Source organism: Propithecus coquereli, unplaced genomic scaffold, assembly GCF_000956105.1.
Source record: "Propithecus coquereli isolate 6110/MARCELLA unplaced genomic scaffold, Pcoq_1.0 Scaffold533, whole genome shotgun sequence".
NCBI lineage: Eukaryota > Metazoa > Chordata > Mammalia > Primates > Indriidae > Propithecus > Propithecus coquereli.
In genome coordinates, this window is record NW_012151208.1 from 91,598 (window position 1) to 112,143 (window position 20,546).

Sequence of the window (20,546 nt, forward strand, 5' to 3'; positions counted from 1 at the left end):
CTCAAAGCTAATTTAAAACCAACAAAAGAATTTAAAGATATTATCAACAATAAACTTCATCTTCAATGAAAGAAGGAGATAGACACAAGCCCAAATGTAAATGGCTTGAACTTCCCACTCAAGAGACATAGGCTGGCTGAAAAAAAAAAAAAAAAGAAAAAAAAAAAAAAAACAAAGTTCTTGTCCTTGTGTAGCTTACATTCTAGTGGATACAGATAATATGTAAATAAATAAATATGAATGTAAGAGTATGTAAAAAATGAGGTTCTGACTTAGAATGTACAATATAATCAGTATACAATAGAAAATTTCTAACTTCAAATCTCAACTCTCAAAGAAGCACTGAGAAAGGGCTTTGTGAGGGAGTCCTTTGGAAAGGGTCATTGTAAGAGTATGTGTCCTCCACTGAGAGGTAAGGTCTGTTTCCTTCCAGCTCAGGCTGAAAGAGGAGGTTCCAGGGGATTGCCTTCTGCTATAGGAAACTGAAAACCTGTTTCTATCATCCATTGCTTCCAAATCAAACACCCCAGAACTTAGTGGCTTAAAACATCAACCACTTTATTGCTCATACTTCTGTGAATCAAGAATGTGGTCTTCTCAGACCACAGTGGAATAGTGCTAGAAATCAATATGAAGAAGAACTTCAGAAACTATATGAATACATGGAAATCAAACACCACGCTCCTGAATGATCACTGGGTCAATGAGGAAATTTAGGCAGAAATTAACTTTTTTGAAATGATGAAAATGAAAACACAGCATACCAAAACTTGTGTGACACAGCAAAAGCAATGTTAAAATGGAATTTTATAGCAGTAAATGCCCACATCCAAAAAGTAGAAAGATCACAAATTAACAACCCAACATCATACCTCAAGGAACTAGAAAAACAAGAATAAACCAAACCAAAAGTTAGCAGAAGAAAAGAAATGACAAAAATCAGGGCATAACTACATGAAATAGAGAACAAAAAAAATACAAAGCATCAATAAAATGAAAAATTATGTTTATATTCTTCAAAAACATAAACAAAATTGATAAATGACTAGTTAGACTAACCATGAAAAGAAGAGAGAAGATCCAAATAAACAAAATCAGAAATGAAAAGGAGACAATACAACTGATATCACAGAAATACAAAAGACAATCAGAGACTACTATGAATAACTATATATTCACAAACTAGAAAACCTAGAGGAAATGGATAAATTCCTGGAAACATATAACATCCCAAGATTGAACCAGTAAGAAACAGAATGCCTAAACACACCAATAACAAATAGTGAGACCGAATCAATAATAAAAAAACTCCCCAAAACAACAAAAAACCCAGGACCAGATGGATTCACAGTAGATTTCTACCAAACATACAAAGAACTAATATCAATCCTCCTGCAACTGTTCTAAAAAATCAAGGAGAGGGAAATCTATGAGGCCAGTATCACTCTGATACCAAAACCTGACAAAAAGACAACAAAAAAAGAAAGCTACAGCCCAATATCCCTGATGAACATAGATACAAAAATCCTCAACAAAATACTAGCAAATCAAATGCAACAGGACATCAAAAAGAAAGTACACCATGATCAAGTAGGTTTTATACCAGGGATGCAAGGATGGTTCCACATACACAAATCAATAAATGTGGCACATCACATAAGCAGAATTAAGGACAAAAACCATATGATCATCTCAGTAGATGCAGAAAAAGCATTAGATAAAATTCAGCATCCCTTCATGATAAAAATTCCGAACAAACTAGGCATACAAGGAACACCTCAAAATAATAAAGGTCATATATGACTCAAGCCAACATCATATTTAATGGAGAAAAGTTGAAAGCATTCCCCCTAAGAACTGGAATAAGACAAGGATGCTCACTTTCACCATTCTTATTCGACATAGTACTGGAAGTCCATGCCAGAGCAATCAGGCAAGACAAAAAAAAAAAATAAAAGGCATACAAATTGGAAAAAAAGAAGTCAAATTATCTGTTTGCTACTGATATAATCTTATATCTAAAACATTCTAAAGACTGCACCAAAAAACACTTAGATTTAATAAATGAATTCAGTAAAGTTTCGGGATACAAAATCAATATACCAAAATCAGTAACATTTCTATACAGCAATAATGGCCTACCTGAGAACCAAACCACAGCACAAACTGAACATAAAAGCTTATAAAAAATAATTACACGCCCCAAACAAGTGGGATTTATCCTAGGAATGAAACATTGGTTTAACATCTGAAAATCAATTAATATAAAACACCATATCAATGGAATAAAAACAGTAACCACATGATCATATAAATAGACGCAGCAGAAGCATTTGTCAAAATCTAACACCTTTCATGACAAAAAAAAAAAAAAAAACTACAAATTAGGAATAGGAGGAGAAATCCTGGATCTGATAAAGGGCATCTAACATCATACTTAATAGTTAAAAACTGGATGCCTTGCCCTAAAATCAAGAGCATGTCAAGGATTTCTGATCTGACCATTTCTATTCAACACTGTACTGGAGCTTCTAAACAGGGCGAGTAGGTAAGAAAATGAAATAAAAAGCATTCAGATTGGAAAGTAAGATGTAAAACTGAACCCACCTACAGATGACATGCTATTTTTTGTAGAAAATCTTAGGGAATTAATTTTATTAGAGATAATAAAAAGCTTCAGCAACTTTGTAGGATACAAACAAGATCAATATACAAAAATCTATTGTATTTCTATGCACTTGCAATGAACAATCCAAAAATGTACACCAAAAAAAAATTCTATTTCAATAACATCAAAAACAATAAAATACTTAGGTATAAAGTTTTTAAAAGAGGTACAAAATTTATACTCTGAAATCTATAAAACATAATTGAAGGAAGTTAAAGAAGATCTAAATGAATCATCTTTTTCTTGGGGTAGTACTACTATCCAATGAATGAGTAGTGAGGGCAGTACTGCTAATGCCTACACAACATGCCCACATCAACCAGAGCTTTGCTTTACTTTGGTGCAATTTTTGGACAAAAGAAACACCTCTTTTCCACAAAAGGAAATAAAAATTTTAAAAAAGATTTAAATGAATGAAGAGACATCTCCTGTTCATGAATCAAAAGACTCAATATTGTTAAGATGGCAATACTCCCCAAAATGATCTACAGATTCAACACAATCCCGATCAGAATCCCAGTTGGCTTCTTTGTAATAACTAGCAAAATTCACATAGAAACTCAAGGACCCAGTATAGCTAAAACAATCTTGAAAAAGAACTAATTTCGGGACTCACACTTCTCAATTTCAAAGCGTACTATAGGGCAACAGTAATCAACAGTGTGGTTCTGCCATAAAGATAGACATATAGATCAACGCAACAGAACTGAGTTCAGAAATAAACCCATATATCTATGGTCAACTGATTTTTGACAGGGGTGCCAAGAACATCAATGGAGAAAAAATCATCTCTTAGACAAACAGTGTTGGGGCAACTGGAGAGCCACATGCCAAAGAATGAAGCTGGGCCCTTACTTCACACTATATGCAAAAACTAACTCAAAACGAATCAAAGACCTAAATGTGAAAGCTAAAACTGTAAAACTCTTAGAAGAAAATATAGGGGTAAATATTGGTGACCTGTATTTGGTAATGGATTTCTTAGATAAGACACCAAAAACATAAGCAACAAAAGAAAAAACAGATAAAATGAACTTAATCAAAATTTAAATTAGAAAAAACTTTTTAAATAGACTACCTTTTTTAGAGCAGTTTTAGGTTCACAGAAAAATTGAGCAGAAAGCAGAGTTCCCATATACCAAACTCCCACCCTTTTCCCTATAATTACCATCTTGCTTTAGTGCACTACCTTTGTTACAGCTGATCAGCAAATATTGATAAATTATTAACTAAAGTCCAAGGTTTACATTAGGGTTCACTCTTTGTGTTACACAGTTCTACGGGTTTTGACAAATGTATAATATAGTATCATACAGAATAATTTCACTGGCCTAAAAATCCCCTGTGCTCCACCTATACCTATTCCCTACTCATTCAATTTTCAAAACAATATTATAAAGGGGAATTTTACAGGCATTGTTTTAAACTGAGAACTCCGACTCCTCATTTTCCTCCTCTATAAGAAAGAACAATAATAGCATCTGCCTCACACTGTTGCCGTGAGATTTAGTGAGTTATTATATACACAAAGGCCCACGTATATGGGATCTGGTGCAAACTCTCAATTATCAGACTTATTTGCTTATATGGCCAGAATAAGATTTTCCCTTCTGAGGATGCTGATTGGTTTCACCTCTTGACTCAGGAAAAGAGGCACCTTAATTCTGGGAGAAGCAGAAGATTCAGGATTAGCCTTTTAATAATGGCAAGAAGGAACAGAAAGATGGCTCCACAGAATGGCAGCACCCAGCAGTTTCTTGCTTTGTTTTAAGCTCCACAGACTGAGATGGAGTAGAAGCCTGAACGCAATGTGCAGTGCCCACAGCGCCAGGTCTTGGGTGGTGGTGGGGGCGAGAGGCAGGTCTGGGCTGGGCTCAGTCAGTGCCCATTGAGATGCTGAGGCCCAGCTGCAGTGTGCCAGGGAGGACATACAGCCCTGCAGCCTTTCCCTAGCCCCTGCCACACTGTCCCCATTTCCTGAGGCTCCCTGCTGCCCTCACTGAAAATGTAGTCTTGTCCTACCTGTAGGCCACTGGGATGGGGCCTTGACATCCTGTCTTGTGGTTACCTGTCTCCTAGAGAGCAGAAGCCCAAATCCTCAGAGGCTCCCTAGGTCCCATTCCAACTATTCCAGAGTCTAGGTGCGGTCTCCCACAGCAACCCTGGCCTCATGGTTCCACTCTTTGGCCAACACCTTCAGACTACATACAGTCTGGGCCATCCACCAGCCCCACCTGCCTCCTTTCCCCAGAGCCTTCTAAGGAGGCCTTATTATGTGTGTGGGAGTGTGGACAGGAGTCACCAGAGTGGTTGCAAGTTCTGTGAGGGCAGGAGTGTGTCTTTGCTGGTCCACATAATTTAAACAGCATGGCCCAGAGGACATTGGTCAGGAAGATGTAGGAACATCCTCTTGAACATATCTAACAGGCCCCATTCTGACTGGGAATACTGGCTCCCTGTCTTCTGGTCCAGCCTGAGGCCAAGAAGGCCCCCAAAGAGAAGATTCTAGACTGCTCAGGCTGCCTCATAAATGCGTGACTCAGGAGCCTCGGCAGCACTTCCTAAACCAGGTCATCTAATCCAGATCTCTATACCTTTGCTAGAACATTCCAATGTTCCAGCAATTGGAATCACAGCAGGGAAGAGTGGGTGCCTTCCATGATAGAGTGGAAGCTTAGATGTCTTTGTTCATTTGCTTACTTTACTTCTCACTTGCAGAGTTCTGAGCTAAAATTTAAAATTTTTATGCTTCATAGGATACTATTCAAAAAGTTAAAAGACAACCTATAGAATGGTAGAAAGTATTTGCAAATCATCTATCTGATAAGAGTCTAGCATCCAGAATATATAAAGCATTGTTACATCTCAACAAAAAGACAACCAACCAAATTGAAAAATGGGCAAAGCATCTGAATACACATTTCACCAAAGAAAATATACAAATGGCCAATAAGTACATAAAAAGATGCTCAACATCAGTAGTCATCAGGGAAATGTTAATCAAAACTATAATGAGATACCACTTTGTACCTACTAGTATGGCTATAATGAAAAAGTCATATAGTAACAAGTGTTGGCAAAGATGTAGAAAAGTCATAATCCTGATATACTATTGGTCAGAAGGTAAAATAGGGCAACCACATTGAAAAATAGCCTGCCAGTTCCTCAGAAAGTTAAACATGTTACCATGTGACCCAGAAGTTATACTTCTATGTATAAACCCAAGTGATATGTTCACAGAAAAAGAAATGCTCACAGCAGCATTAATCGTAATAGCCAAAGGGTGTACACAACTCAAATGTCCATCAACTGATGAATGGATAAACAAAATGTCATATATCTGTATAGTAAAATATTATTCATCCATAAAAAAGAATGAAGTACTAAAACATGCTACGACATAGATGAACCTTGAAAACATTATACTAAGTGAAAGAAGCCAGTCACAGAAGACCCTATACCATAGGCTTCATTTGTCTGCAATGTCCAAAGTAAGCAAATCCATAAATACAGACAGCAGATTGGTGATTGCCAGGCACTTGGGAGAAGGGATGTGGGGAGTGACGACTGCTTAAAGAGCGCAGGGTTTATTTTTGGGGTGATGAAAATGTTCTCAAAATCAATAGTGGTGATGGTTGTATAATATTGCTAATGCACTGTTACTAAAATGTACACTTTAAAATAGTCAAAACGGTGAATTTTATGTTATGTGAATTTTACCACAATAAAAAAAAAAGAGATAATCACAAATGGCAGAAACGTCACAGACTAACAGAAGGACTCCATGTGTGCCATTTGACTGATGAACCAAACAACAGGGCTATGAACTAAAATATCAGGAGTACTTAAAGTTTAAGGAAGAGCTATTTTCATACAAAGAAAATTACTTGAAAAAAGAAAAATAAAGGAACTGACTTCTTATACATAAAAATACATCTAAAAGGAAATAAAAGAGAAATGTTTTTTCAAAGAAAGAGTTCCCAACCAACCAGAAGAAATTCCATTCTCCCCCTCACCTCTTCCTGGGCTGACAGCTGTGACGAAAGGTCTGTGTTCATTCATTTTCTCCTGCCTCTGCTTTTGAGAAGAAGCCAGTTCCAGTTCCTTCTTTGCTAGTAGCTTGCCAGATGGGTAGAACAGGCCAATGGTCTGCGTGCCTATGTCCTTCTTAGTCCCAGAATAAGATTTGGGCAAAGGAAAATACAGGGAATGCCAGGCAGATCGGGGCTATGAGAAAGCCAGAAAACATAAAAAATTAGAATATAATTTAATTAGTCCTCCATTTTACTCATAGAAAACAATTCTAATCAGAATGAAAAATATCTCCAAAAAACTACACTTTCAACTAAAAGGAGTTTTCTAGCCCTTGCCTCACCATCTTTGCTGTTGTCTTTCTCAGCAGCTCCCAGACTGATCCCTGAAAGCAGCCCCATCTCCTTGGCCATTTGTTGTCTTAAATTCAGCAAATCAACAGGTGTTTCCTGGTCTGTCTAAAGCCTAGAAGACAACTATCCTTTCAGCTCTACAATCCAATGGAACACACAGATTTCACTACTCATCCACACTCAATTACTGGGCACCAACATTTTCTTTAATACTCTCTCCTGCATCTGAACCTGAGGACCTGAGAGGACTACCATGTAAGGTTGTATGGGTTGTGCACTGCACATCACTGTATCTAAAGTAGCACCATTCACATGGTGGACATCATGTATTTGCACATGTATTAGGATAATTTTTCTGGTAGAGGAAAGTAAATGTCTAAAAAATTTAGTATATTACAAGCAATTTCCAACAGATGGCAGTCAAGTATTTTGAGAAAAGAACATCTTTGTTTCATTTGCACAAAGGTATTATATGGGCTAGTGGCAGTCCCAGGATCTATGTCTTTCAATTTGGGTTAAGAAGGCCATGAACTCCCTAAAATTGTATGCAAAATGCTAAGTGCATGTGCATTCTATCTAATAATTATCAATCTTCAAATTTTTATAATGAAGAGATAAGAAGAAACCTGGAAAGTCTTTACCCAGCTTAGAGAAATTCATAAAAATCTAATACAAAGCCAGTTGTTAGAGAATAAGTATTTCTGAAAAATAACTGTGTGAAAATAAAATAATGAATAAAATAAATAACTGTATAAAGATTTATTAACTGTGTTATAAATGGCAAAACCAATCTTATATACCTGACATAAGTTTTCTAAAATATAAAAGGACACTGGGAATAGCTCCTGGAATGCTACATAAGAAATTCAAGAGAAGTATATTCTATCCCATGTATTTTAAAACCACTTCTCCCTAGTGGCATTATGTCCATTGCCTTGCAAATACAATTAGAACTCAATCTACTACAGACAAATACATATCTAGAGCTTTGATTTCTAAAGAAATCATTTAAAAAGTGTTTCAAACCTAAATTGATTGAATATATTTATACATCTAGTTGAACGTCCATGTGAAAGGTCTAACTGCTTTGGCTCTCTTGGGTTGATTCATACGGTAGAGAACACAAATTCAGAGTTACATCCTTCTCCCAAGGCACCAGTTCTCATTATAGTGGAGGTCTCACCTCAGAAAATGGGCGAGGTTCCCCAGCAACTAGAGCCAGGCTGCTGTCCAAGCTAAGTCTTGCCAAAGATTTCACATAAATACCACAGGTGCCACAGAATCGGGCAGACAGGTGGTTGCTGGCCCCACATTTAGGGCAAACAGAGTAGCCAGAAGGAAAGCCAAGCTAGAGGATAGAAAATATTTTAATGAATATTAGAATTACAATTTTCCCACATATTCTCATACCATATAATCTCTAGCCATCAAAATAACATATGCCTATACCCTCTGACCCAGTGATTCTACCTTCTAGAATTTATCTTACAGATGGACAAGTAAACAAAGAAGTATATTCCAGGCCATCCCCTGCAGAATTGTGGTTTTAGAAGAAATCATTGGAAACAATCTAAGTGTCCCGCAATAGAGGATGGCCTAAGTATATCATAGTACATACGGACAATGGAATATTATGAAGCCACTGAAAAGAATGAAGTGGTTACTAACAAGATATATTGCTAGGCAAAAAGAATTAGATCAGTGATCATAATAAGCACTAGTTAATGCATAAATGCATCAAGACTGGGTGTGGTGGCTCACACCTGTAATCCTAGCACTTTGGGAGGCTGAGGTGGGACGATCACTTGAAGCCAGGAGTTTGAGACCAGCCTAGGCAACATAGCAAGACCCCCATCTGTACAAAAAATAGAAAAAATTAGCCAGGCATGGTGGTGCACGCCTGTAGTCCCAGCTAGTTGGGAGGCTGAGGTAGGAGGATCCTTTGAGCCTAGGAGTTTGAGGCTGTAGTGAATGGAGCCACTGCACCCTAGCCTGGGCAACAGAGTGAGACCCTGTCTCAATCAATCAATCAATCAATGCATGGAATAGCTGAAAGAACACTTCAGGAACTGGATATCAGCGATTGCTTCCGGAAAGGGGAACTGTGGGAATGAGTTGAGAAGGGACAGTAATCCTTCACTCTAAACCATTTTTATCATTTACATGCAATACTCAGATAAATAGATAAATAATTTTTAGTGTCCTATTAAAAAGGTAGAAATGCCCATAGTCAATAAATGAATGAAAATGATTGACCTCAAAGAAATGCAAATCAAAACAGCAATGAGAGATGGTTCTCAAATGCAAGAAGATTAATTACCTCTCTCTCCAGATTCTTAAGTAAATAGGTGCCAATACCAAAATCACAAGTGATTTCTGCAAGCCATGCAAGAGCCTGGCTCTCTAGGCTAGTGATGAGATGCTCAGCACAAAGAAGCTGTTTTAAAATACCCACCATGGCTCCACACCAGTCACAGGTGGACACCTCCCGGAGATTCCGGTGACCACAGCTGGAGCAGGAAATGGCCTCTCCTCTATGAGTGGACGGAGAAGGGGCTCTATCCCCACTGCACGCTGACTGGTGAACAAAACGGCATTTACAGGTGGGATTAATATTATACTCGCCAATCTCCCTCCCAATCCAAAAATGATAAAAAGCCTGTCAACAATGCAAGCCCTGGAAACACAGTATTTTTTTTGCCAAAAGAAGTAAAACTATGACGGGCTTCACCAATTAATACAAAGAACACATATTCCTTTACACAGATCACAGAAAGTCAACAAAACTGATGCCTCAAAGATGCCTTTTGATATTCTGCAGTATCTTTAATATCAAAGGGAGCAAGCCTACTGTTGATTTAATAGAACAATATTAATAAATAAAGGAAGGAAGGAGAGCTAAGCTACCTAAGGTATTATGATCAAAGTTTATTTTCTATACTTTGGGCTTCTGGTTTCCATGTGGAAATCTTACCAGGATTGCCTACAGGATACTCTTAAAACAGGCAATCCTAGTAAGGTATTCCTTCCTAGGCAATCCTAGTAAGAGATTTTCTCATTTCCCAAATGGGGATGATAGTCACAGTGACTGCTACCTGATCGCCTACTGTGTATGGTACTGTTCTAACACTGCCCCACAGCTGTGAGGTGGGTGCCATCATCTTCCCCATTTTACAGAGTGGGGAACTGGGGCACAGAGAGGGTAAGACCCGAGATTTGAATCCAGGCCATCTGACTCTAAAGCCTGACTCTTCTCCATGACTCCACATAGCCCCTTCAATACAACGGCTTCCTCACGGGCTGTACAAAGTTTCACATGATCAACAGCAAATCAGTGTATAGGAATGCTCTGCACAGGCCCACACTGCACCAGCCAGCTTCCTTCACTTACCATCTTGCTTTCCACTAGATGCTGATTTCTTTGAGGGAAAGAACTATAATTTCACATTTTTTCCCCACGAGGACACTTCATTCCTTGGCACATGGGAGTCATTAAAACAGTCACTGAGTCAATGAATAACTGATTCAATTGATAATTGAATGCATGTGTTGCCATATATTCGATGTGTAATACTAAGGATGTGAATATTAGGGAAAATGTTTGCTAAGGGCAATTTTCCCTCAAAGATGGAAATTTTAGTTAACTTTATTTGCCCAGCTGTATCCTGTTTTGCTTCAGGGCCTGCCCTGTTATAACAAAACAGAAACCTATCCAAAAGAGGCCACATATACCTCCAACATCCACAGAAACCCTGAGAAAGGAGACCCCTTGTTGTGTACACTTACCCTCATTTCTGTGCAATTAGAGGGATACTCCTTTGGGTAAATCAAAGGAGAAATCCTTTGCAAACTTTTTCTTCAGACCTTACATTTCAATTATCCCACTCTTAAAACAGAATATTGACACAAAACTTGTCAACCCGTGTTTTTAAATATAATGCCTTCAGAACTTTCACTGAAATGCATCTACTGTTCAAACAGATTTTTAAGATAACATTGCTTTAAAGAAAGAAAAATTATCTTACCCCATCATATTAATGCTGCTAAACAAAAAAAAGACATAAAGCTATCAGATCGAACATGCATTGCTACTTCTATGCCACTTCAGTGATAAATATTCTCATTGTGACATCTAAACTGTGATATACCATTCAGACAGAAACACAATTATTAAAACAAATTCAATTTTGGGAATGAGACCTAGAAACAATTACATCACTGACAATTCATAAAGTCAATTTAAATTATTTTACCATTTATATAAGAAGTTCAGAATGCCTGAGGAAAGGATGTCTGAGAAAATAAATCTTTTGCTTGGTAATTTACTTAATCTATCAGCAAGATCTTTCCAAGAATTCCAGAAGTTCCACTGTTTTCTACTTTTATATTTTTCCAATCTCACTATTTCTCTCTCTGGTGCCTTGGAAAATTATAGATGTCATTTCGTGATGGGAGAGTGATATAAAGTCTAAAACTGCATTACCAGACAGACAAATAACTATCAACAACAGACTACCCTAATATCACATCAGATTTGACTTTGAAATATGTGTTTTCTGATTCAATTCACCACTGCATTAGTACGTTTTTTGTCTCAGTTCTGAAAAAAATACGTATTATGTAACAGAAACCATTTAAAAAAAAAAAACAGGGCCGGGCGCGGTGGCTCACGCCTGTAATCCTAGCTCTCTGGGAGGCCCAGGCGGGCTGATTGTTTGAGCTCAGGAGTTCGAAACCAGCCTGAGCAAGAGCGAGACCCCGTCTCTACTAAAAATAGAAAGAAATTAATTGGACAACTAAAAATATATAGAAAAAATTAGCCGGGCATGGTGGCGCATGCCTGTAGTCCCAGCTACTCGGGAGGCTAAGGCAGGAGGATCGCTTGAGCCCAGGAGTTTGAGGTTGCTGTGAGCTAAGATGATGCCACGGCACTCTAGCCCAGGCAACATAGTGAGACTCTGTCTCAAAAAAAAAAAAAAAACAAAACAAAAACTACACAGATTTTTCCTTCTGGTAATGCTGGATTAAGACCATACCAAATGACTCCCACAAAGAAAACAAGTAAAAATCTGCTCATTAATACATGAAGGCAGTGGAGAATGAACAGAAGCAGGTAAATTCTTGTAGCAAGTATACACAGGAGGAGAGGAGTTGTGCAGAGTTAGTTCCCATCTCCATGGCCTTTAGCCTGGGGATAAGGACAGCACACATAGTACACGTGAAGGGGTGGGCAAAAGGCAGTATTTCTGGCCAGAAGAACCAGAAAACTGAAGCTGAGGAATATTTGGCTGCTGGGGAGGTAGGCACCTCCCAGAAAGGAAACAGACAGAGAGGGGATTCTCAAATTCTGTATACTCATATCTGATCCCTGAACAACATATATACAGAACAGATTCAACACAGATCAACTAAAGAAAAATACCTGAATGGAGACCAAACTTGCTGCTTCCCTACCAAAACTTATTCTCTTGGGCTTTAGTATGTTGGGGAATTTTAGATTGTATCCTACCATTATGAATGTTAGGCTGTGATGCTTTGGGATTATTACTATTCTTTGATGAATAGTAACTGGGTTTTCCGTTGTTGTTTATTTGTCTATTTTGTTTTAGCAGGTAATAATATATATGTCTGATTTGGAGAATGCACTGCCTGGAAGGAACCAGAACCAGTCCTTCTCAAAAGGAAAGAAAATCAACTGAGTTCAGCTCTAAGATAAATCAGATACTGGAACTAGCCAACCAGAATTTTGAAGCATAGATTTTGTCCACAAAGAATAAAAAGACAGGAAATCTCAGCAAAGAAACAGAAACATTAAAAAGAGAAACAAATGAAAATTCTGAAGGAAAAAAAGATAATATTTGAAATAAAATGTTTACTAAGTGGATTTAATAGCTAAAAGGAGGTGCTAAAAGAAAGAGTAAGTGAGGCAAACTTGAAGATAGATCAAAAGAAATCATACAATGTGACAAGAGAAAAAAAGATTTTAAAAATGATCAGAACCTCAGGGACCTATTAGCTGATATCAAACAATCCAACAGATATGTATATGGAATCCCAGAAGGAGAGTAGAAAGTGAGTGGGACAGAAAAATACCTAAAGAAATCATGGATAAACAATTCCCAAATTTGATGAAAGACAGAAATTTACAGTCACAAGATTCTCAATGAACACCAATCAGAATAACTGCAGAGAAGTTCACTCTGAGGCACATGATAGCCAAACTGTTAAAAACCAACAAAAAAAGAGCAAATCTTAAAAGCAGCAAGAGAAAAATGATGCATTGCATACATGGAAACATCAATCTGATTTAAATCTGACTTTTGCGTAGAGACAATGGAGGCCAGAAGATTGTGGAACACCTTTAAAGCTCTGAAAGAAAATAACTGTCAACCCAGAACTATATATCAAAAATAGTCTTTGAGAATAAAGGTTAAATAAAGACATTTTCAGATAAAAGAAAACTTAGAGAATTCACTGGCAGCAAACCTGCACTGTAAGAAATGATAAACGGAGGTCTTCTGTTTGAAGGGATACGATACTAGAGAGAAACTCGGATACTCAGAAAAGAGTAAAGAACATCAGAAAAGGTAAATATTATGTGTAAATGCAAAAAACTAGTTTTTATCTTTTTGGTTTTTCCTCTAAATTTCTTCCTAAACCAAATAATTATTTAAATCAGAAATTATAACATTATCATAGGACTTATTTTTTTATATATATATGTATGTATAAATACATAACTATAACATAAAGTATGGGTGGGAGGGATATAAACCTACATGGTTATAAGATTTGCATATTTTACTTGAGTTGGTACAATAATAACTAAGTAGACTACAAAAAGTTAAAGATGTATATTATAATCACTAGGGAAACTACTTAATAATGCCAAGAAATACAGTTAAAAGGCTAATAGGGAAATTAAAATGGAATTCAAAAAGGTATTCAAATAACCTAAAACAGCAGGAAAATAGGAACAGAACAAAACATATAAGAAAAGTAGAAATCAAATTAAAAAATGGTAGCTCAAAACCAATCATATCGATAATTACATTAAACTTTGATAAACTAAATGTTCACTTAAAAAGGGAGAGATTGTCAAAATGGATTTAAAAAAAAAACACCTACATGTGAGCCACAGACAAGCACCAACTATATAAGCTGGAAATAAATATTTAGAAAGAAATATTCTATGTAAACAATAAAAATAAGAAGGCTGGAGTGGTTATATCAACAGAGGATAAAATAGGTTTCAGGAAAAAATGTATTACCAGAGATGTAGAGGGATCTCTTATAACAGTAAAAGTTAAATTCATCAGTAAAACATAACAATCAAAAACGTTTATGTATGTAACATAATAAATAATGCAAAAATGGACAAATTAAAGGTAGAAATAAGCAATTCTAGAATCATAGTGGGAGGGTTTCCCCTAAAAGCATTTTTTTTAATTTTTTAAATTGACAAGTAAAAATAATACATATTTATGGTACACAATAAGATGCCTTGATACATGTATTGTAAAATGGCCACATCGAGCCACTTAGCATATGCATTACCTTAAATACTTATCATATTTTTGTGGTGAGAACACTTAAAATGTATTCTCCTACCAATTTTCAAATATAATTGTTACTGAATATATTGTTATTAACTATAGTCACCATGATGTTCGATAGATCTCTTGAATTTATTCCTCCTAACTGAAACTGTGTCTTTTCACCAACATTTCCCCAATCTCCCCAACCCCCTGCCACTGGTAATCATCATTTTACTTGTGATTTCTATGAGTTCAATGTTTTTACACTCCACGTGTAAGTGAGAATATGTGAGATTTGTCTCTCTATGCATGGCTTATTTCACTTAACACAATGTCCTCCAGGTTCATCCATGCTGTTGCACATGACAGGATTTCCTTCTTTTTAAAGGCTGAATAGTACTCCATTATGTATATATACCATATTTTCTTTATCCATTCATTAAATGATGGACACTCGGGTTGTTTCCATATTTTGGCTATTGTGAATAATGCTGCAATGAACATGTGAGTACAGATATCTCTTTACATACTGACTTGATTTCCTTTGAATGTGTACCCAGGAGTGGGACTGCTGCATCACCATATGATAGCTCTATATTTAATTTTTTGAGGAACCTCCATACTGTTTTCCATAATGGCTATACTAATTTACATTTCCACCAACAGTGTGCAAGGGTTTCCTTTTCTCTACATCCTCACCAACACTTGTTATCGTTTGTCTTTTGATAATAGCCATTCTAATAGTGTGAGGTGATATCTAGTTGTGGTTTTAACTGCATTTCTCTGATAATTAGTGATGTTGAGCATTTTTTCATATACCTGTTGTCCATTAGTATGTCTTCTTTTGAGAAATGTCTATTCAGGTCCTTTTTCCACTTTTTCAAATCAGGTTATTTGTTTTCGTACTATTGAGTTGTTTGAGTTCCTTATATGTTTTGGATATTAACCCCTTATCAGATGTATGGGTTGCAAATATTTTCTCATTCTATAGGTTGTTTCTTTACTCTCTCCATTGTTTCCTTTGCTATGTAGAAGTTTTAGCTTGATATTAATCCCATTTATCTATTTTTGGTTTTGTTGTCAGTGTCTTTGAGGTCATATCCAAAAAATCACTGCCCAGATCAAAGTTATGGAGCTTTTCCTCTATGTTTTCTTCTAAAAGTTTTTCAGTTTAAAGTCTTCTGTTTAAGTCTATAATTCATTTTGAGTTGATTTCTGTATATAGTGTGAGGTAAAGGTCTAATTTTATTCTTCTACATGTGGATATCCAGCACCATTTATTGAAGAGACTGTCCTTTCTCCATTGTATATTCTTGGCACCTTTGTTGAAAATCAATTGACATTAAATATGTAGATTTATTTCTGGGCTCTCTATTCTGCTCCATTGGTCTATGTGTCTGTTGTTATGGCAGTACCATGCTGTTCTGATTAGTATAGGTTGAGCAACCCTAATCAGAAAATACAAAGTCCAAAATGCTCCAAAATCCAACCTGACCTGAAGTGATGGGTCACAGTCAAAATGCAGTCAAGACTTTGTTTGATGCACAAAATTATTTAAAATATTGTATAAAATTACCTCAGACTATGAGCATAAGGTGTATACAAAACATAAATGAATTCTGTGTTTAGATCTCGGTCCCACTCCCAAGATATCTCATTATGTATGTGTAAATATTCCAAAATCCAAAAAAGAAAAATCTGAAATCTGAATCACTTTTGGCCTCAAGCATTTCAGACAAGGAATGCTTAACCTGTATAGTTTTATAATAGATCATAAGTATGACACTTCTGGCTTTGTTCTTTTTCCACTCAAAATTGCTTTGGCTATTTGGGGTCTTTCATGCTTCCATACAAATTTTAGGATTTTTTTTTCTATTTCTGTGAAAACTGTCAGAAATTTTGATAGTGATTTCACTGAATCTGTAGTTACCTTTGGGCAGCATGAACATTTTTATAATATTAATTCTTCTAGTCCATGAACATGGGATGGGATATCTTTCCATTTACATTCATACACGACATAATGATGTTTTGGTCAATGATGGACCACCTACACAACAGTGGTCCCGTAAGATTATAATGGAGCTGAAAAATTCATATCGCCTCGTGATTTGTATTACAATTGCTTACAGTATTCAGAACAGTAAATCCTGAATTCTGTACAGGTTTGTAGCCTAGGAACAACAGGCTACAACATATAGCCTACATATGTAGTAGGCTATATATACCACCTAGGTTTATGAAAGTACTATATACTCTGTGATGTTCATATGACAATGAAATTGCCTAGCAAATGTATTTCTCAGAATGTATCCCTGTTACTAAGTAATATATAATTGTATTTGTGTCTTCTTCAATTTCTTTCATCAATGTTTTATAGTTTTTGGTATATAAGTCTTTCACCTCCTATAGTTGGAAGTTTTAATACCCCTTCTCAGAATTTGCTAGAACTAGACAAAAATCAGTAAAGATACATAAGATCTGTGTAATATTCCATTTTGACTTAATTGATATTTGTAGAATACTAGACTTAACAATAACAGAACACACATTCATTTCAAGTGTACCTGGTATGCTTTCCAAATTAGACCATATGCTGGGCCATAAAATAAATCCTATTAATTTAAAATAACTGAAATCAGACAGAGTAGGCTCTCTGACCATAACAGAATTAAATTTTAAATCAATAACAGTAAATTACTAGGAAAAGCTCATATATTTGGGAATTAAACAACCAATTTATAAATAAGTCATAGGCCAAAGAAGAAGTCATAGAGAAATGAGAAAATGTTTTAAACTGAATTATAATGAAAATATAACATATATAAATATGTGAGATGCTGCTAAAGAAGTTCTTAGAGAAAAATTTATAGTTTGTGTTAGAAAAAATGAAAAATTTGCAATCAATGATCTCAGTTCTCACCTTAAGAAATTAGAAAAAGATCAAATTAAACCCAAAGCAAAGAGAAGGAAATAATAAATAGCAAAATCAAAAAATAGGATACAAAAAATTGAGACAAATCAATGACCCAGAAGGTGGTTCTCTGAGAAGACCAACAAAACTTACAGGTCTCTGACTAGACAGAGAGTGAGAAAACGAGAAAGAAAGAGAGAGAAAATACACATATACAAATATCAGGCATGAAAGAGAGGATGATATCACTACAGATCCTACAGACATTAAAATGGTAAAAAGGGAATATCATGATTAAAATGCTAAATAATACCAAGTATCTGATGACCACATAGAGAAACTGAGACCTCCATATATTGCTGGTAGGAATGCAAAATGGTACAGCCATCTTAAAGAACAGTATGGCAGTATCTCATAAAATTACACATGAAATTATATAAGATCTAGCAATCCTATTCCTAGGTATTTACCCAAAATAAATACAAATTATGTCCACACAAAGACTTGTAGGTGAATGCAGGATTATTCATAATATTCTGAAAATGGAAACAGCACAAATACCCATGAATGAATCGATCAATAGTAGAATATCCATACTGAGGAATAATACTCAACAATCAAAATGAAAAACAATATTAATAAATTCAACAACACGAATGCACCTCAAAAACATTCTGTTAAGTGAAGGAAATAAAACACAAAAAAACTACATCTATAAAAGGCAAAATCACAGTGTCAAAAAAGATCAGTATTTTCTGGATCTAGTGATTCAGGAGAGGGGCTCATCTATAAAGAAGATTGAGAAAACTTTTTAGGGTAAATGGATATATTATCTTCATTGTGGTGGTGATTAAAATGACTATATAATTACCAAGATTCATCAAACTGTACAATTAAAATAAGTGAATTTTTTTGCATATAAAATATTTGTCAATAAATTTGGGAACAAAAAGAATTCCTTCCAATCAACTACTCCTAGATATTCAGAGATTAAACACATCCTTAAAAGATATCTTATCCAACTCCCCTGTAAGGGTTGAATTGTATCTCCCCAGAGAAAGATATGTTGAAGTCCTAACCCCCAGTATCTCAAAAGTCATCTTATTTGGGGAAAGGGTTTTACAGAGGTAATCAAGTTACAACGTGGTCATTAGTGTGGGCCTTAATCCTGTGTGACTGGTTGGTATCTTTATAAGAAAGGGAAATCCGGACATAGAGGCAGACATACACAGAGACACACAGGGAGAACATCATGTGACAGCAAAGGCAGAGATTGGAGTGATGCATCTAGAAGCCAAGGGAAGCTGGAGGCTACCAGAACTAGGGTAGAGGCATAGAACAGTTCATTCCCTGGCACCTTCAAAGGGAGCATGGCCCTGTCAACAGCTTGATTTTAGACTTCTGGCTCCAGAACCGTGCAACCATAAATTTCTGTTGTTTTTAGCACCCAGTTTGTGGTGCTTTGTTTCGGCAGCCCTAAGAAACTAATACACTTCCATTTGATACTGACGATATTGACCATGCTAATCATCACATGTTGTCCAGTTTCCTGAGGAATGTCTCTAAGATGTGACAAACCCCGCAAACAGTCAAAAATACGTATGTAATAGCCCAGAAGAAACAAGTTTTTTCTTCTAAGTTGGCTAGTAAATGCCACCTTCTCAGTATTGTTATGCCAGGGCAAGAGTCACCTGGAAGTAATTTTAAATTTCAAGGCCGAGAGCGGTGGCTCACACGTATAATCCTAGCACTCTGGGAGGCTAGGGAGGGAGGACCACTTGAGGCCAGGAGTTCGAGATCAGCCTGAGCAAGATCGAGACCATGTCTCTACATAAAATAGAAAAATTAGCCAGGCATGTTGGTGCACGCCTGTAATCTCAGCTACTTAGAAGGCTGAAGCAGGCAGCTTGCTTGAGTCCAGGAGTTTGAGGTTGCAATGAACTATGATGACACCACTGCACTCTAGCCAGGGTGAAAGAGTGAGATCCTGTCTCCAAAAAAATAAATAATAAATAAACTAAAATAAAATAAAAAATAATTTCATCACAAATATTTTATAAACATAAAATAGGTTATCTGAACAGAACCCATTCGCTGTATTTAAATTGCATATACTCCTATTCCTTCATTTCGACACTCAAAATAGGCTGACAGGAAACCTAAGAAATGGGTGGCTACGATGTTTTAAATTTCGAAAAGCAGATGCATACATAGTCAACAAAGACATATCTGCCTGTAAATGAAATGTGAATGGGTTCACTTTCTCACAGGCTTCTGCCAGCCTCCCATGCAAAGTCATTAAACAAAACTGCAAGAAATTTTCATTTTATTTGAATCCTTTTGAAGTTAAGACTTTGAAAATAATTTTGCATTGATGAATATATAAAGTCCTCTCCACATTTGGATATGATGTTTGCAAGTTTACCATGAGAAGCTTTTCTTGGTCTCTCTCCTCCCACTGTAGATTATATTTCTCTACTCTTCATTAACACTGAACATTTAGCAGCCACTAAATATAGGATTGTCATATGCAGTCAACTTACCTCATGTGATGAAGGCAGAGCCCCTTCACAGGTAACACAGTATCTCAGGTGAGCAGGATTCCCAGTGCCACAAATCCTGCAGATTATCTTCTCCTTGACAACAGAGAATAAGAAATATATGTTCCTCTGAACAAACAACTGTGCAAACAAATTATTAAGCAGTATTTTCCATCAATCAGCCAGCTACAAACCCCATTATAATACCCAGGCTCTAAATATTGGATTGGTTTAGGAATTACTACAACATAGTGTCAGACAAATTAATGGAGTTTTAAAAGAAACAAAAACCATTCGGCGGTGGTCACTGCGCAGATCGGATTCTTCTGGCTTTCGCGCCTCGCCCCTCGCTCCGCTTCTCCGCAACCATGTCTGACAAGCCCGATACGGCTGAGATCGAGAAATTCGATAAGTCGAAATTGAAGAAGACAGAAACGCAAGAGAAAAATCCACTGCCTTCCAAAGAAACGATTGAACAGGAGAAGCAAGCAGGCGAGTCGT

General features: G+C 36.4%; 1 protein-coding gene and 1 pseudogene across 2 annotated transcripts in view; one reads left to right on the forward strand and one right to left on the reverse strand.

Moving 5' to 3' along the window:
• The window catches only part of DZANK1 (double zinc ribbon and ankyrin repeat domains 1), a 69,474-nt gene that overhangs the window by 14,922 nt on the left and 34,006 nt on the right, over positions 1-20,546 (reverse strand). The window contains exons 9-12 of the mRNA XM_012657201.1: positions 20,049-20,141; positions 9,509-9,631; positions 8,237-8,401; positions 6,685-6,895 (exon numbers count right to left, since the gene is read on the reverse strand). Coding sequence (XP_012512655.1) covers positions 6,685-6,895; positions 8,237-8,401; positions 9,509-9,631; positions 20,049-20,141 — 592 coding nt within the window. The remainder of the gene's footprint in view (positions 1-6,684; positions 6,896-8,236; positions 8,402-9,508; positions 9,632-20,048; positions 20,142-20,546) is intronic.
• LOC105820662 overlaps positions 20,362-20,546 on the forward strand; it is a 1,581-nt pseudogene continuing 1,396 nt past the window's right edge. The window contains exon 1 of the transcript XR_001138016.1: positions 20,362-20,544. The product of XR_001138016.1 is annotated as a thymosin beta-4 pseudogene (transcript). The remainder of the gene's footprint in view (positions 20,545-20,546) is intronic.